This window comes from Anomaloglossus baeobatrachus, chromosome 3 (genome assembly GCF_048569485.1).
Source record: "Anomaloglossus baeobatrachus isolate aAnoBae1 chromosome 3, aAnoBae1.hap1, whole genome shotgun sequence".
Taxonomy (NCBI): Eukaryota; Metazoa; Chordata; class Amphibia; order Anura; family Aromobatidae; genus Anomaloglossus; species Anomaloglossus baeobatrachus.
This window is the reverse complement of record NC_134355.1, coordinates 89,723,891-89,742,546: the sequence shown is the minus strand read 5'-3', so window position 1 is coordinate 89,742,546 and position 18,656 is coordinate 89,723,891. Positions and strand designations below refer to the sequence as shown.

The 18,656-nt window shown below is 42.2% G+C and overlaps 1 protein-coding gene across 1 annotated transcript in view; it reads left to right on the top strand.

Annotated features, from left to right (window-relative positions):
* Nucleotides 1-18,125, top strand: part of ANKEF1 (ankyrin repeat and EF-hand domain containing 1) — a 101,413-nt gene extending 83,288 nt beyond the window's left edge. Inside the window, exons 7-10 of the mRNA XM_075338071.1 lie at nt 5,569-5,795; nt 8,819-9,015; nt 11,706-11,825; nt 17,814-18,125. Of these exons, the coding sequence (XP_075194186.1) occupies nt 5,569-5,795; nt 8,819-9,015; nt 11,706-11,825; nt 17,814-17,963 (694 nt within the window). The 3' untranslated portion in view covers nt 17,964-18,125. The remainder of the gene's footprint in view (nt 1-5,568; nt 5,796-8,818; nt 9,016-11,705; nt 11,826-17,813) is intronic.
* Nucleotides 18,126-18,656: the final 531 nt, after the last annotated feature.

Below are 18,656 nucleotides of genomic sequence, written 5' to 3'. Positions count from 1 at the left end.
ACTGGTACAGAAGATACCACCTATTAAGTGTTTGGCAATATAGATTGACAGGACCCTGATCTTGCTTTGTCGGTACTTGTAGCACAATGCCCATAACAATGTCGCAGGGCCTTGAAAATGGCAAAGGTGCCCAGGATGCTGACAACTGAGCGTGGTAAAGGAAGGTTGCAGGATTTCGGTCCACACTACCAACATGGGTGCCAGACCAGCGTCCTGTGAATCGTTTTGCTCATATCCACTATCTGTCCTGTGGATAGGTGATAACCTCTTCTTGTTAGAACACCCTTTTAATATAGAGGTGTCAGCTTTAATTGTCTTATTAAATTTTTTATTCCTTATCTTAATTATTATATTTGTCCATGGAAAGTTTGTCTCTGACATTTCTGTAAATAATCTAATATATAAAGCTGAATGTGTGTGTGTGTGTGTGTGTGTGTGTGTGTGTGTGTGTGTGTGTGTGTGTGTGTGTGTGTGTGTGTGTGTGTGTGTGTGTGTGTGTATGTCCGGGATTGGCATCCGCACCGTCGCAGATACAGCCACAAAATTTTGCACACTCACACTTCTGGACCCCGAGAGCGTCATAGGCTATGTTTCGAGGGGAAATTTTAACCCCGCTCTTTACAGTTATTCGCCAAAAAACCTGCCTCCAATAAAGCGAATTGAGCTGGGAGCCACAGTACAGCCAGAACTTCAGAAGAATGCGCAGCCACGCTCTTATATGGAATGTTGCCGTGTCACAATGCAGCCAGGGAAAGAGGCAGACACAGACAGGGAAAGAGACAGACACAGACAGGGAAAGAGACAGACACAGACAGGGTAAGAAACAGACATAGACAGGGTAAGAAACAGACATAGACAGGGTAAGAAACAGACACAAAGAGACAGACACAGACAAAGAGACAGACTGACAAGGAAAGAGAGGGAAAGAGAGAGACAGGTTAAGAGACAGACACAGACAGGTAAAGAGACAGACACAGGGAAACAGACAGACAGGGAAAGAGAGGGAAAGAGACAGACAGGGAAAGAGAGGGAAAGAGACAGACAGACAGGGAAAGAGATTGAGACAGACAGGGAAAGAGACAGACAGACAAAGATAGAGAGACAGAGAGATATATACAGAGGGGGAAACAGACAGAGAACGGGAGAGAAACAGAGAGACCGTTACTATCCCGGGCGTTAATATATTCTATTTATACATTCTATCCCGGGAATGTTAATACATTCTATTTTGTTAACAGCAGTTATTAACCTGGGCGAAGCCGGGTAGTACAGCTAGTATTTATATAAAGGTGATGTTCTGATGTCAGAACCTGACAATTATACACAGATCCGTGGTCCTATACAGGCGCTGTTAACCTCTTCCTGCACAGTCAGAATATTACTGGTAACTTTTTTCAGGACGATTATTTCCTTTTCCAACCTTATTTCAATTTTGATTGACATGTTCTCACAGTCTCTTAAAGAAAGAGATTCCTGAGCAGCTGCATTTCTATATTCCAGCTTACTGCTAAAAGACAAAATTCACAAGTCAGATTCTGCAGATTTCCTATCAATTAATGATGACTAGAAATCTAAATCTTTAAGAAGTCTCTTGAGAGCTCCATGACTTACCTAAATGTATTAAATAGATTCTATCAGTAGGATCAGCCCTGCTAAGCCATCACTATAGGCATGCAGGTCATAGGAAGTGGAATATAATCATATCTTGATATCTGCGATCCGATGTCTTAGGGGTGCTTCACACACAGCGAGCTCGCTGCCGAGATCGCTGCTGAGTCACGCTTTTTGTGACGCAGCAGTGACCTCATTAGCGATCTCGCTGTGTGTGACACTGAGCAGCGATCTGGCCCCTGCTGCGAGATCGCTGCTCGTTACACACAGCCCTGGTTCGTTTTCTTCAAAGCCGCTCTCCTGCTGTGACACACAGATCGCTGTGTGTGACAGCGAGAGAGCGACAAATGAAGCGAGCAGGGAGCAGGAGCCGGCGTCTGACAGCTGAGGTAAGCTGTATCCAAGATAAACATCGGGTAACCAAGGTGGTTACCCGATATTTACCTTAGTTACCAGCCTCTGCAGCTCTCACGCTGCCTGTGCTGCCGGCTCCGGCTCTCTGCACATGTAGCTGCTGTACACATCGGGTTAATTAACCCGATGTGTACAGCAGCTAGGAGAGCAAGGAGCCAGCGCTAAGCAGTGTGCGCGGCTCCCTGCTCTCTGCACATGTAGCTGCATTACACATCGGGTTAATTAACCCGATGTGTACTGTAGCTAGGAGAGCAAGGAGCCAGCGCTCAGTGTGCGCGGCTCCCTGCTCCCTGCTCACACTGGTAACTAATGTAAACATCGGGTAACCATACCCGATGTTTACCTTAGTTACCAGTCTCCGCAGCTTCCAGACGGCGGCTCCGTGCAAGCGCAGCGTCGCTTGCACGTCGCTGCTGGCTGGGGGCTGTTCACTGGTCGCTGGTGAGATCTGCCTGTTTGACAGCTCACCAGCGACCATGTAGCGATGCAGCAGCGATCCTGACCAGGTCAGATCGCTGGTCGGATCGCTGCTGCATCGCTAAGTGTGAAGGTACCCAAAATCCAGAGAAATCCATGTTCTGCTTATATATCAATGAGCTGATAATCTGCCACAAGAACTTATTTTAAATAAAAGATGACATTATCAGTGTGAGACATGTAATGACTGACAGTCTCCTTTTCTAATCTACATGTCACACACTGGTAACTCCTCCTTTCACTTACAATAAGCTCTGGATTCAGATTGATTTTCAGGGAGATCTATGTCCGACCCATAGATCTGAACAGCTTATTTACATATTAATAAAAATGTTGATTTCTTTACAATAAGACATCAGATCCCAGATATCAAGGTAACATTTTATTCGATGTTCCATGGCTCGTATGTCATTAAAGGCAGCTTAGGAGGTTTGATCCTACTGGCAAAAAATTACCTAGTGTTAAAAAAGGCTTTTTTATGTAAAATAATAAGAAATAAAAAATTATATATATATATATATATATATATATATATAATTTTAATTTATATAATCTTGCAACTTCACACTGGCCACTGAGGCTATTTAACCCTCACAGTTCCTGTTTTTTCAGGGAATTTTAACATACATTAACAGCAATAAAATGACTCTGGCCTCCTCCTTTGCAGTGATAGGAATCTGATTGTGAAGGAAGGGAGATCAGGCAGAGATATTGCATTGCCTGTTTTGTATGGTGGATCCTGTATCATCAGCTGTGTATAGATGTGATAACTATGTCTATACACAGCTAATGTCTAATCCTGCCTCTGATGATAATGAAACTGTTGAAAATTGTTTTGTAAATAGCAGGAAGTGTGAGTCTTCACAGCTCTAATGGTCATTGCGAAAGCTGCAAGAACTCTATACAGATAATGTGCCCTGCACTGATCACAGACATCAGGGAAGTTAGCAGAGTGCCAGGAATCTGTAGTCTCCACAAATCCTGACGCCACCTTGACAGTTGGTGAAGCCCGCAAAAACCTGCTTGTGACAGTTTGGCCATCTTCTATCTAATATACAGTGCCTACAAGTAGTATTCAACCCCCCTGCTGATTTAGCAGGTTTACACATTCGGAATTAACTTGGCATTGTGACATTTGGACTGTAGATCAGCCTGGAAGTGGGAAATGCACTGCAGCAAAAAAGAATGTTATTTCTTTTTTTATTTTTTTTTTTTAAATTGTGAAAAGTTTATTCAGAGGGTCATTTATTATTCAACCCCTCAAACCACCAGAATTCTGTTTGGTTCCCCTAAAGTATTAAGAAGTATTTCAGACACAGAGAACAATGAGCTTCACATGTTTGGATTAATTATCTCTTTTTCCAGCCTTTTCTGACTAATTAAGACCCTCCCCAAACTTGTGAACAGCACTCATACTTGGTCAACATGCAAAAGACAAAGGAGCATTCCAAGGCCATCAGAGACAAGATCGTGGAGGGTCACAAGGCTGGCAAGGGGTACCAAACTCTTTCCAAGGAGTTGGGCCTACCTGTCTCCACTGTTGGGAGCATCATCCGGAAGTGGAAGGCTTATGGAACTACTGTTATCCTTCCACGGCCTGGACAGCCTTTGAAAGTTTCCACCCGTGCCGAGGCCAGGCTTGTCCGAAGAGTCAAGGCTAACCCAAGGACAACAAGGAAGGAGCTCCGGGAAGATCTCATGGCAGTGGGGACATTGGTTTCAGTCAATACCATAAGTAACGTACTCCACCGCAATGGTCTCCGTTCCAGACGAGCCCGTAAGGTACCTTTACTTTCAAAGCGTCATGTCAAGGCTCATCTACAGTTTGCTCATGATCACTTGGAGGACTCTGAGACAGACTGGTTCAAGGTTCTCTGGTCTGATGAGACCAAGATCGAGATCTTTGGTGCCAACCACACACGTGACGTTTGGAGAATGGATGGCACTGCATACGACCCCAAGAATACCATCCCTACAGTCAAGCATGGTGGTGGCAGCATCATGCTGTGGGGCTGTTTCTCAGCCAAGGGGCCTGGCCATCTGGTCCGCATCCATGGGAAGATGGATAGCATGGCCTACCTGGAGATTTTGGCCAAGAACCTCCGCTCCTCCATCAAGGATCTTAAGATGGGTCGTCATTTCATCTTCCAACAAGACAACGACCCAAAGCACACAGCCAAGAAAACCAAGGCCTGGTTCAAGAGGGAAAAAATCAAGGTGTTGCAGTGGCCTAGTCAGTCTCCTGACCTTAACCCAATTGAAAACTTGTGGAAGGAGCTCAAGATTAAAGTCCACATGAGACACCCAAAGAACCTAGATAACTTGGAGAAGATCTGCATGAAGGAGTGGGCCAAGATAACTCCAGAGACCTGTGCCGGCCTGATCAGGTCTTATAAAAGACGATTATTAGCTGTAATTGCAAACAAGGGTTATTCCACAAAATATTAAACCTAGGGGTTGAATAATAATTGACCCACACTTTTATGTTGAAAATTTATTTAATTTAACATAACTTGTTGGTTTGTAAGATTTATGCATCTGTTAATAAATCCTGCTCTTGTTTGAAGTTTGCAGGCTCTAACTTATTTGCATCTTATCAAACCTGCTAAATCTGCAGGGGGTTGAAGACTATTTGTAGGCACTGTATATGGACGATAGCCTTGATACACAAACCCCTGCAAACTAAGATAAAGAAGACATTTTGTAATTTACGTTTTTAGGCCTGATTACTCCTATATTTATTTGCTGTAGCTTGTACAGCCTACATGTATCTCACCGGACTGCTCCCCACATATACACATTCGGCTCCACCTCTGAGACCCACACTTGTAGAGAATAAGGCCCCATGTCATACTGGGAATGGAGAGGCGGCTGGCGCCGGGCATGTGCTCTCTATCCATTGACTTCTATCAAAGTCTTGGTTTTGGCAACTTATAACTTATTCATTTTACATTGATAAACTTCGATTTATTAATATACTAGTTCACCATGGTTTTGAAGATCTCTGTTGTTGAATAGAAGTAATATCTTCCAATAAAATTCTACAAATCTTTCTTGTATTTCCAGTGCTGACGTCAATACAAGAGATAATTTCATGTGGACACCGCTTCATCATGCTTGTCATGCTGGCCAGAGTGACATTGCTCAACTGCTGCTACAATATGGAGCCAAGATAGATGCCGTTGCCATGAATGGATCCACGCCACTCATGAGAGCAGTGGAAAGTGCAAGCCTGGACTGCGTTCAGATGTTAATGAAATCCGGAGCAAGGGTGCAGACAGTGAACAAGAAAGGTAAATGGGAGAAGACGCCTGTAGATAAGGTTTAGTAAGATGCCGATACGCAAGACTACAGCCCCAAGTAAGCAGAAAGTTGTGATGAGGCCCAAAAACACTAACAATCAGCTCTTTGTGTTTGGAGTAGGGACCAGAGAGCACAGTTAGTTTTAATACATGAGTTTTTGGTAAGTTTTTAGTGCTGCAGCAAAGGTGATGTCACGACAACATCACTGCTGCAGCCAATCACTGTGTTCAGTTGGGATTGCAATGTTTTATTTATTTATTTATTTTACTCACTTATATAGCGCTATTAATTGCACAGCCTTACAGACATGATCATCATTGTCCCCACAGGGACTCAATATCTCTATTCCCTATCTGTATGTCTTTAGAGTGTGGGAGGAAACCCACGCAAACACAGGTAGAACATACAAACATACAAACTCAATTTGGATTTGAACTCAGGACCCCAGTGCTGCAAAGCAACGGTGCTAACCACTGAGCCACCATGCTGATAGCACAGAATTTCATTTTCCCATGATTGCTGCAGTGGTGCTGTATCCACTAAAGGGCCCGTTACACGCTACGATATATCAAACGATATGTCGTCGGGGTCACGTCGTTAGTGATGCACATCCGGCATCGTTTGACATATCGTAGCGTGTGACAGCTACGAGTGACTGTGAATGAGCAAAAATACTCACCTTATCGTTGCTCGTTGACATGTCGCTAATATTCAAAAAATTGAACGTCCTTCTGCGCGCCGGTTGTTCATCGTTCCCGAGGCAGCACACATCGCTACGTGTGACTCCCTGGGAACGATGAACTGCAGCTTACCTGCGTCCCGCCGGCAATGTGGAAGGAAGGAGGTGGGCGGAATGTTTATGTCCTACTCATCTCCGCCCCTCTGCTTCTATTGGGCGGCTGCTGTGTGGCATCGTGGTGACGCCGAACGTCCTTCCCCCTCCAGGAAGAGGATGTTCGCCGCCCACAGCAAGGTCGTTTGGAAGGTAAGTACGTGTGACGGGATTTAGCGACTTTGTGCGACACGGGCAACAAATTGCCCGTATAGCACAAACGATGGAAGCGGGTGCGATCGCACATGCAATCGCACGATAAATCGCCGCGTGTAAAGCGGCCTTTAGTCACTGCTTCTGCCATATCACAAAGACCAGTAGCACTGCACTGGTTTCATGGCTGATTTTTGTATTCTTAAATATTGCATGATTGTAGACTAAAAAAAGTTGACCCTGGAAATCCTGAGACTAAAGGGCACTTTACACACTGTGATATCGCTATCGATATCGCTAGCGAGCGTACCCGCCCCCGTCGGTTGTGCATCACGGGCAAATCGCTGCCTGTGGCGCACAACATCACTAACACCCATCACACATACTTACCTGCCTAGCGACGACGCTGTGGCCGGCGAACCGCCTCCTTTCTAAGGGAGCGGTTCGTTCGGCGTCACAATGACGTCACTAAGCGGCCGCCCAATAGAAGTGGAGGGGCGGAGATGAGCGGGACGAACATCCCGCCCACTTCCTTCCTTCCTCATTGCGGGCGGCCGCAGGTACAAGGTTGTTCCTCGTTCCTGTGGTGTCACACGTAGCAATGTGTGCTGCTGCAGGAACGACGAACAACCTGCGTCCTGCAACAGCAACGATAATCGGGAATGGAATGACGCGTCAACGATCAACGATAAGGTAAGTAATTTTGATCGTTAACGGTCGTTCGTGCGTTTCACACGCAATGACGTCGCTAACGAGGCAGGATGTGCGTCACGAAATCCGTGACCCCAACGACAAACGACATCTCGTTAGCGATGTCGTTGCGTGTAAAGCGGCCTTAAGGCCTTGGACACACGGCGAGAAAAACGGTGCTAGTGGAATGCCATAAAATATTGCATTCCACTCGGACCAATATTACTCTATGGGGCAGCTCCCATGAACGATTATTTTCTCAGCCTTAATCAGACCAAGAAAACAGTTGCAGCATGCTGCAGGTAGAATGCGATCCCGTTCCACTCGCACCCATTCAAGTCTATGGGGCGAGAGAAACATTACATTGCTCTTGCGTTACATCAGTGTAATGCGAGAGCAGTGCTATTCTCGCATCAGCCGCCAATGGAGGAGAAAGGGAGCTAAATCCCTCCCCTCCGCAGTGCTGGCCCTACCCTCCGCAACTATGTTCTGATGGCACGATCAGACCACAGTCGCATGATATTCACATGACACTCGGCTCCCGCTGTGCTGCGATCGTGTGCCAAGTGTCATGCGAGCACTCGCAGTAATTACCGTGTGGCCTTGGCCTAAAAACTATACTAGTCTGAAAGTGACTTTTCTGCAGTTGTCTTATATGTGAGCTACATTCATCAGATCTCTTTGCTGTCCTGCCTGGTAGGATGTATCAGTGTAGCTAAAATATTTCTGTTTTGAGTCCAGGCCTTCAGGACACAGCCATTTTTGAAAAAAAAAATTCTGTCCCATTTTTCACTCTTTATAATAGTAAAAACACTATTTTTTGATCAATTTTATCAAAAAAGTGGATGACAATATTAGAAAGTCGTATGTACCTCAAAATGATAATAATAAAAACGAACGGTTTGCCAAGCAAAAAACAAGCCCTGACACAAACAAAATAAAATTGATGAATCCCAGAAAATGCTGAGACAAGCATTTTTTGTTGGTTTTAGCTTTTTATTCTTTTTATTGATGTGATTACAAAAAAATAAAAATGGCTGCATATCCAAGAGTCCAAAGGGGAATTCCATAATCTTTGGCAAATGTTCATAAATCAGAAATTCGAGTGACAGACAAAATTATTTTTTTGTTTTGGAAATTTTCAGTTGCAGTAGAAAATTACAATATCGCTCTAAGAAAATAAAGCATCATCTACAATTTTTGGGCAATTTTTTGTATAATATATTTTGCGGTTATAAATGTCATATATTTTGTGAGTGCTGACTAAATGAAGAATAAGTAGCTTCACCATGTAATAAGTTAGTAATAATCCCCGACGTGATACTTTCATGTTCATAGGACAAAATGTTCTTGATGTAGCAAAAGCGTATGCCGATTATAGACTCATTGACTTGATTGAAGCCAAACTGGAGAGCTTGCCAAAACCAAAAGACAAGAAAGGAGGCAAGAAAAAAGGTAGAATGGAAGGCAAATCCAAAGCGATATCTAAGCCACAAACCCCCGTAACCCCAGAGGTCGGATCCGCAAAGAAAGAGGTAGAAACTAATGTTTAATCAGTTACATTTTGAACCCTTTTGGATAGTTCTTGTGTTTATTTTCTGTAGTTCTTACAGCTACCAGTATCTTATGTAAGTCCCGTACACACCTTCATGCTCAGCTAGGCCGAGCATACCAGCATATTCAGTAGGGAGAGCAAAATGTGTTACTGCTAGAATAAAAATTCCTAGACATCCCTGTTAGTAGCTTAAACAAAATGATTGAGAGTCATAATTAATAGTGCCCGATCGTTTTCTTCCACGACATTATCTCTTGAGGGAAAGTGAGGAGGTGGAGGTCTCTACATGCTTTAGATGGTCAACTTAATTTAAAGGGAGTCTGTCAGTGCAAAATGATTGTTCACACCAAGCACTACCTCCTGTAGGGGGCAAAGCACTAAAAACAATTTATACTTTTAGGCCCAATTAATCAAAAACGGTGTTTTTCACGCGGATCTTCATGAAGGGGCAGAGTGGAGAGCGCAGATCCTGATTTCATTAAGAGGCAATCAGAAAAGGCACAATGTGAAGTGTGCCACTGTGTATGCCATGCCACAAATCTTACCCTGGGTGCGTAAGGTTTATAGAGTAGCGAACAGTACAACTAGTCATGAATTTGACAATTGGGGTTCTCATGCCCCCATCCCACCTGCTTTGTCGGAGCTGGGTGAAAATGTAATAAAAATACCAAAAGGCAGAACATTTTTGCACAACCAAACCAAAAATTTTTTTACAAAATTTTCTGACAAAAAAGCCTTGAGGAATCAGGTCCTTAGTGTCCAAATCTGTTGCTGTGTCTGCCACAAATGATTTTTTTATTGAAATAAGCTAATGATTTATTCAGTGCAAACTGGGTGTGGCCAAGCAGTTCGTTGTACCTCCCCCATCTGCTTGTTTTGTGTCTGTTTCTGCCCACTATACCTTGGTTTACAGCTCTGGCCTTACAGGAGGCACAAGAGGGTGGTGATAGATTGAAGCCAAGTAAGCAGCACTGAACTCCTTGACCATGCCAAGGGTGCACTGAGCATCTATTTAGCATACCTAAGTAAAGAATAATATCTGGAAAATGCAGCAACAGATTTGGAAACTGAAGTGTCACAGGGTATGAAATGACAGAACAGGGGCCACTGGGCTGAACCTCAGACTTGAGACCCTGCACTGTCCCTTATCTCAGAGGTAGGCTTGGTGGTAGCTAGGTCTGAACCCTCAGCGTGAACCTGACTCCTGTCTGAGTCCTGACCTATTTCCCCTCTCCTCCACCCCTGGAGTGTGGCAGAAACGCAACCCCACGCAAACGATGTGGACAAGGTAGAACGAAGACAATGGAAGGAAGTAAACGCAACAGGAAAATTTCCACACCGCTCAAAATCAGCAACTACAGACTGGATCTCCACAAAGACCAGAATTGCTGGTGCTATGCTGAAGCTATTATCATCTCTGAGTAGCAAGGTCCAGAATCTTATTTAGGAAAGAGACAGCTATGATTGGTAATAAGCACCCTGAGCTCCTAGCAGAGTTTCCCAGGTCAGCAGGAATTAACTCCTGCAGGACTAGGAGCAGTGCACATGAAACAGCCGACGCCCAGCTTTGGCTGAACAACTAGGAGACATCAGGTAGCCTGTCAGGCTCTGCAGTGTGAACAGAGCCTCACGCCGCTGTGACACCTAATGAGTCTGGAACCGAACATTGCATGACATAAAGGTACAATTTGTATTACAGTTTTTCCTCTACATGATGCTGTATTTGGTGTGAACGGTCTGCTGGCTGACAAACTCCCTTTAATTTGTCGGATACTTTACTATAATTAATAAAATGTAAATTAATTAACGGAAAATTGATTTTCTTTGCATGTATTATCCCCATTATATTGTCATGTTTGCCAACAACAGGTCTCTGTAGTTGCTAAATTGGGATCAATGGGTAATATAAGTGAAGTACAAAAGAAAAATGCCCCCGATACAGGAGAATCCTGTCTCCATATAGCAACTGCACTGCTGTTCCAATAGTAGTCATAACCAGGGAGCAGAAATGTGCAGCGACAACTCCGAAACCGAATAGTCAGACAAGAAATAAAATAATTTCATACAGATAGATTGATCTATAAAGTTATAAGGGCATATACATCTCTATGGATCAAATTGGTACACATTAGTAAAGTAGTCATCCAAAAAACATCACAGAAAAAGGATAGCCGTATTTATCAGCAAAAAGATATAATATTAATGCACTGCAGGAGGGGGTGTACACATACATGGAGGGGGTGATTATCTAGTATTATAAATATGGGGCGCCAGTCGCACAGATGAGTATAGTGCACAGTGTCTAACTTATACCCTATTAGTGACGCCCATACTATTAGATCAGGTGTGAAGCCCTGTATAGACACCCCATACCCAGAGCCAACTCGAATTGACCAAGTGGCAACCTGCAAAATATGAAGAATATGCAACAAAAAAAAAATAAAAAGATGTATAAAGTACATGAAGTATTGGCTATTATGTTGGCCAAAATACACAAGCTCGCAACCCACGTCAAGGGTCCTCATTGTCTTGTAAGTCCCAACACTACTAGTAAACCTTCCATATATTTGAGAATAAAGATCCATTCATAGTGATAAGCATTTTGTTTTGTGAAAGTTTTAGTGTTAAAATAAGTTATATCTGATTCTAATATTTTTATATCATTGCCAGACAACTCCACCGGCAGAGCTTCTACTCCCAAGAAAGGAGAAGAGTGCCATTTCTCAACTAAATAATCTGATAACTTTGGGAGAAACCAATAAAGTTGACATAACATTTGTTCCAAAAACGGTAAGCCATTTTGAAACCATTTCTTTATATATATCTATTAAACAACCTTCTCATCTAGATCAGATTTACTTAGAAACAATTCTAGAATTGGGCCCAAAACACGAAAGGTGTAGAACATTCTATTATATTTTTCTCTATTTATGCCCTACTCCTAATTTTGGCTGACAAGAATCTCTATATAAAAGCAATCAAAAAAATATATTCAGAAAAGTTTTTTTCCATGAATTGTTAAGCCAATCTGCTCTAAAATCCAGATAAAACTGCACTGGGATAACATCTGAGTGCAGTCCGATGTTTCTCTCGCACCCATTGACTTGAATGGGTGCGAGTGATACGGCTCTCGCAGAAAATCGCAGAATGTTGTGACTTTTCTCGCATCCAGAATCTGAATGCGAGAAAAACTGACTGTCTGCTCTCCTTCACTGAACAGCATTGGTCCGAGTGCAATGTGAGATTTTCTCGCATTGCACTCGTCCGTTTTTCACGCTTGTGTGAGCATGCCCTAAAGTTGACACTGTCAAGTTAAAAGGCAACATTAAAAAAAACTATGGGGAGAAAGGGTTTGAAAATTGAATAAAATGGACAAGCCACATCAGGTCTAAAAAAAACCAAAAAAACTTTCCAAAAAATGTATAAGTTAAAGCCATATCAAATGTTTCCACTTGAAAAAAACTTCATGTGAACATACACATCTATGTTTTTATAATGCTCAACTACTGAACCATATGTATGTTAGGGTCCTGATTTATTTTACTGAAGGAGGAAGAGGTCTGGTACAATCCTAGAACTTTGGAGTATTTTATATTGAGTAGAATTTGGGAAATTTTCAATATATTGATTTTGAGTGTTGGCCGGATACCACCTGACAAACATCGGTATGAAAAGACCAATGCTTTGATTCTCGTAGTTACTTTGCAAGAAATACAAGTGGTTGCTTGATAGAAAATCATTCTGGATCCTCCTTAGATTTCCCTGCAGATGTAAGGGCTTACGGTGATACAAACGATCATTTTTTTAAGAAGTTGGAAGATCATGCCCCTAATGAATTTTCTAGTTTTTACAATGATACTGCACCATGAGGTCTTGTATGAGAACTTTGCATTTTATCATTTTTGGATCCATATTTCATGAAGGTTCCCAGTTTCCAGTGTTGCCCCACTTGGGTATGAGTGTGAACAACAGCTAGGGCAATTTTGTCCCCCTTATTCCCAATGATGTTGCTGACCACTTTTTTTTCCAGTAGAAACTAGGTTTACACAAAATTGGACAAAATGTCCTATGGTCTTTGTGAATTGATAGTTTGTTTTTTTGTTTGTGTTTTGCTTTTTTTAAAGCAAACTGTGCTTTAGGGCCTGTGCACACAGTGCGTTTCTTTATGCATTTTGAGAAATTTGCATGCCTATCCTGAAACCAACACAATCTATGAGATCTCTGAAGAGCTGTGAACATGTAACTTTTTTTTTGCTTGCAGATTTGGTGTTTCACCGCTCGTCACAGCCCATCTGCTCCCTCCTCCCTCACAGCAGAGCACTGCAAGCAGGAAACACGCTTGGCTGTGACAAGCGGTGACACACCACCCACAATCCAGTGACTCAGGAAGACTGGGCCCGGCCGCGGTGATGTTACGTTATCTGAAACTTGACATCACATCACCGGATCCCCGAGGTCACTGAGCCCGGGGGTCAGGCAATGGGGAACAGTGACAACCTATAAAAAGACTCTGGAATCTAAATATTGATATTCAACAAGTAGAAATTTATTATTACAAAATAGTGCTCGTGCAAATTACATAAAATTCATTATACTTTAGGATGACATTTGGGATATTGGGAGGGATGTATAACCGCACTAAAAGGGATAGTGCAAATCCGGTGATAACTATACTTACTGGACCAGTTAGCCTACAATAATGTCCTATGTATAAATGGACATATATAAATAGGTATTTCTGACAACATAGAAATATCAATACCTAGGGCCTGGGGTATATATAAAGATTTTTCTGATGGCTGCTATTGAATAGGTTACCATAGAATCTATTACATTAAGTGGAAATGCACCTCGTAGCCACAATGATCAAAGGTCAGTCCATACCACCTAGTTAATCATATGATATGTATGGACATAGTTACCCACATCAATAGCCTCCACCTACAGTTTAACCCCCATGGATAGATCTATTTACCTGTAGTCATATTGAACAGTGAAGGTCCTGTATAGTAACACCGATTGCACTTGCCCCAACCTCGACGCGCGTTTCACCGCACTGCCGGTTTCATCAGGAGGTATGTGCCAAGCTTGCTATAGTTGCTTAATATAGCACCCATAATTCGATCCAGGTGCAGGTTTAGCTCATCCGGCATCTCAACACATGTAATTAGGTGACGCGCATCCTGTGCGCACGCCGCACCTCAAGCGCGTCATGCGTCACATGACCGCGAGTTATGCAGCGTAACATAAAATCCATATGGGAAGCCGGATGAGCCATCCAAGTGCACCATCCCCATCCGGTATCTGGGCGCACGTGACTGCGTGATGTGCATCATGCGCGCGAGTCACTAGTCGAGCGCGTCATCAGTCACATGACCGCGGTTATGTGGCCAGTGAACGCATAACACGGAGCCGGCATGGAAGACCGGATGTATCATCCGGTCTCCATGTCAACCCTCTCTGTCAGCGAGTCACGCACAGGATTTGCACAGCGCACCCAGCCATTGCGTCCCTCCGGAACGGTTAGTATCTGGATCGGATCATGTATAATAAATCCTATGTTATAATAATGGACATTGAATAATAACATTAAACATTTACTTAGAAATCTTTGCATACAAATATACACTCTGTGCAAGGATCATCAACATATATTTTTTCATATGAACAGTAACATTGTTCATATCAGAACATGATATTACTTGTAACACATAAATCCTCCTCGTATGCATCATACATATATACAGGCAGATATAAGTTCTCATATTCTGAAAAACATTCATGAAGTAATAAATACAGTTATCTCAGATATTGCTGTTTCATAATTTTCTTCATTCATGTAGAACTTGTATTGTTATATTATTGTTCATATTTCATATATGATGAATCCATGTATTCCGAATAATAATTATTCATTGTCAATGTCCATTGTCATTATCGTGCTATAAACTAGAACGCAAACAGAAAGGGAAAAGAACAGGGAAAATTAAAATTCTGTATAATGAAATAGGTGTATATTACTAAAATTCGCGCTATACAGGCAAGAAGGGCTTATAGCTCAAGGATTCGTTCAGCCCCTTTGGGGTCATAGTGTCAAGCACCACTATCCATTTAGTTTCTTTTTTCAAAAGTTCATTTTTATAGTTTCCACCCCTAGCTCCCAAACTCACATGATCGATACCTTTTACTTTAAAGCTAGTGGGGTTGCATTTATGGTGGGTAAAAAAATGCCTTGGTATAGTTTTTAGTTCTTTTATATCTTTGCATCCTTTAGCATTAATAATGTCTCGGATGTGCTCCAGAGTGCGTACCTTCAGCTGTCTCGTAGTCATGCCAATATATATCATATTGCATGAACAACTTACATGGTAAATCACCATTTCGGTTTTACAGGTTATATTAAATGTGATAGAATAGCTTTTTGTATTTCCCGTATTCTCAAAGGTAGTGCATCTTTGCACATATCTACATGCCGAGCAATTCCCACATTTAAAACATCCCCACTTAGGTCCCTTTTGGCTAAATGGGTTGCTAATTGAAGGGACATAGTGACTACGGGTCAATATGTCTTTTAGATTTTTTGATCTGCGCCAGGTCATTGACGGATGCAATGTCAAATGCCTGGCCAGATCATTATCCGCCAGAAGTATCTGCCAATGTTTTTGAAAAACTGTTTGGATATCACGCCATCGGCTATTAAATTCTGTGATAAATCTCACAGGTTGCAACTCCCTGTTTTTGTGTCGGGTTGTCAAAAGGACTTCACGATTACTTTTGGCTGCTCTAATATACTCCATTCTGATGTTTTTGGGTTTATATCCTCTTTCAGCCAAGTTTCTACTCAAAAGTGAGGCTTGATTTTCAAAGTCTCCTGTTCTGGAGCATATTCTCCGCATCCGCAGAAATTGCCCTGTGGGTACTGCTTTTATAGTCTGAGGGTGATGGGAAGAGGATGCATGCAGCAGTGTGTTTGTAGCCGTCATCTTTCTAAATACATCCGTAATGATATGTCCCTCCTCATTTCTCATGATTTGAACATCCAAGAATTCCACCCTCCAATAATCATATTTCGATGTTAATTTAATATTTAAATCATTCCTATTCAAATTTTGCAAAAACATCTCCAGGGATGCCTCAGAGCCCTGCCATACAAACAGGACATCGTCTATATATCTATACCATGAAACCACTGCATCAAACCCCTCTACGGACTGAACCACATCACGTTCCCACAGCCCCAGGAAGAGGTTGGCATATGAGGGCGCACAAGTCGCCCCCATTGCCACTCCCCGGAGCTGTAGGTAGTAACGGTCTTTAAAAATAAAATAGTTATGGGTCAAAACAAAGTTTAACAATTCCATAACAAATTCTATAAGTTCATTGTCCATATTTGTCATCCGCAGAAAGGTTTTACATGCAGTGGTTCCATGGTTGTGGGCAATAGATGTATATAGCGCCTCGACATCACATGTAACCAATATCATATCTGGATCTAATTGAATGCTGTCGAGGCGCTTAAGTATATCTGTGGTGTCTCTGATATGTGAAGGCAGGGTCCCGACACATCCCTGGAGGTAAAAGTCTATAAATCTGCATACTTTTTCATTTAACCCCCCAATCCCAGATATTATAGGGCGTCCCGGGGGGTTGTCTCTATTCTTATGGACTTTTGGGGTAATGTAAAAGGTTGGTATTCTTGGAGATTCTGTCATGAGCCCATCCCTCATCTTGGCTGAAATAGTCCCATTCCTAAAGCCTCTTTCAATAATGTCGTCCAATATCTTTTTATATTGTACAGTGGGGTTACTGTCTAGTTTTTTATAGCAAACTGATGACTTTAATTGCCGCATGGCCTCACCCTCATACATGTCTACAGGCCAAATCACAAGGTTTCCCCCTTTGTCGGCTGGTTTTATTACTATATTTTTCATATTTTTTAATTCCTTGATTGCTACTCTTTCCTTATATGTCAAATTGTGATTTATTACTTTATCCGGAATCAAACATAAATCTTTTCTTACCAATTCGACAAAAATGTCCACATTTGGACTCAAGCCATGAGGGGGAAACACTTGTGATCGACCATGCAGATGTGTAGGAAAGCGTGCTCCAATACTATCATCTGGTTCTTGCTGTTCATCCAACAGAGTTTCAAGGTCTGACAATGCTTGTTGTTCCCTAAAAGTGGAGAAGTGTTTATCATCATTACATGAAAAGAATTTTTTAAATCTAAGTTTTCTGGCAAATAGTTCTAAATCTTTGACCAGTGTAAAGTGGTCAATTTTAGCTGTAGGAGCAAATGTTAATCCTTTTTCCAAGACATTTATCTGGTGTGTGGTAAGAATTGTATCAGATAAATTAATTACCTTTAATTTGTCTTGGGCGTATATCCCCACTTTTTCTGGTTCCTTAATGTTTTTCCGGAACTTGCTGAAGTTGTGGCATCGGGTTGGGGGCCGTGTTCCAAGCCTGGAATGGGGAACAGTGGTCTGCAATAGCGCCTCTCACAGGCACTATTGCCAATTTAAGGTATTTGAGAGAAACATTGTTTCTCAACATAATATCGATCTAGAAAATAAAAAATATGGGTGAACCACCCCTTTAAAACAAACTACAGCAGGGGAAGACGGGTTTCCTCGATTCAGAAAACCCCTTTACTTGGATGGGTCCAAAAATTAAAAATATGTTGTTTGTATATTTTTGGATAACTTATCTATGTGATGAATATATATATCTCTGCTCTCTGCTATTCCTTAACACAATGTTATATCTATCAAGGTTTGGATTACTGAGCCCTCAACTTCAGATCGGATAAGGAAGAGAGTGCAACAAAGGGAGCGATTTACATATGAAGTTGACTTTGAAAATTTCCAGATGCCATTTAACAAGAATCTAATGGAGAAATCATTGGGACTAATGACACAGTGAACCATCAATAGTTACTCGTGGAATAGACCTTGTAATAAATCTGAGATGTAACCATAGTGGCCACCACTATCAATTCTACAATATTTATAATGCCAGTCCTTAACTCAGTGATAAATACATTACTTAAAGTGTAAGCATCATTTTAATTTTTATTCATAAATCATTAGGACATATGAAAATAAGCTACTTTGTAATATATCTTATCAGGGAAATTTGCTTCTGATCTGTCATTATCACAATTTTCAATTCTGAGATAAAATCTGTTTTCAGTGAAGATTTTCCCATTACTGAGATAGGAGATGACGGCTGTTACTGATGAGATTCTATGTAAAGAGAATACAAGGCGGAGCTCTGTCTCTAGCTCCTTCCCTTGTCTCTAGCTCCTTCCTCTGTCTCTAGCTCCTCCACTTGTCTCTAGCTCCTTCCTCTGTCTCTAGCTCCTCCCCTTGTCTCTAGCTCCTTCCTCTGTCTCTAGCTCCTCCCCTTGTCTCTAGCTCCTTCCTCTGTCTCTAGCTCCTCCACTTGTCTCTAGCTCTTTCCTCTGTCTCTAGCTCCTCCCTTTGACTCTGGCTCATCCATCTAACTCCTCCCCGTATCATTAGCTCCTCCCTTTGGCTCTAGCGCCTCCCTCTGCCTCTAACCCCTCCCTTCTCCCATCATCATAGCATGTCATTAGTAACAGCTATCGTCTCC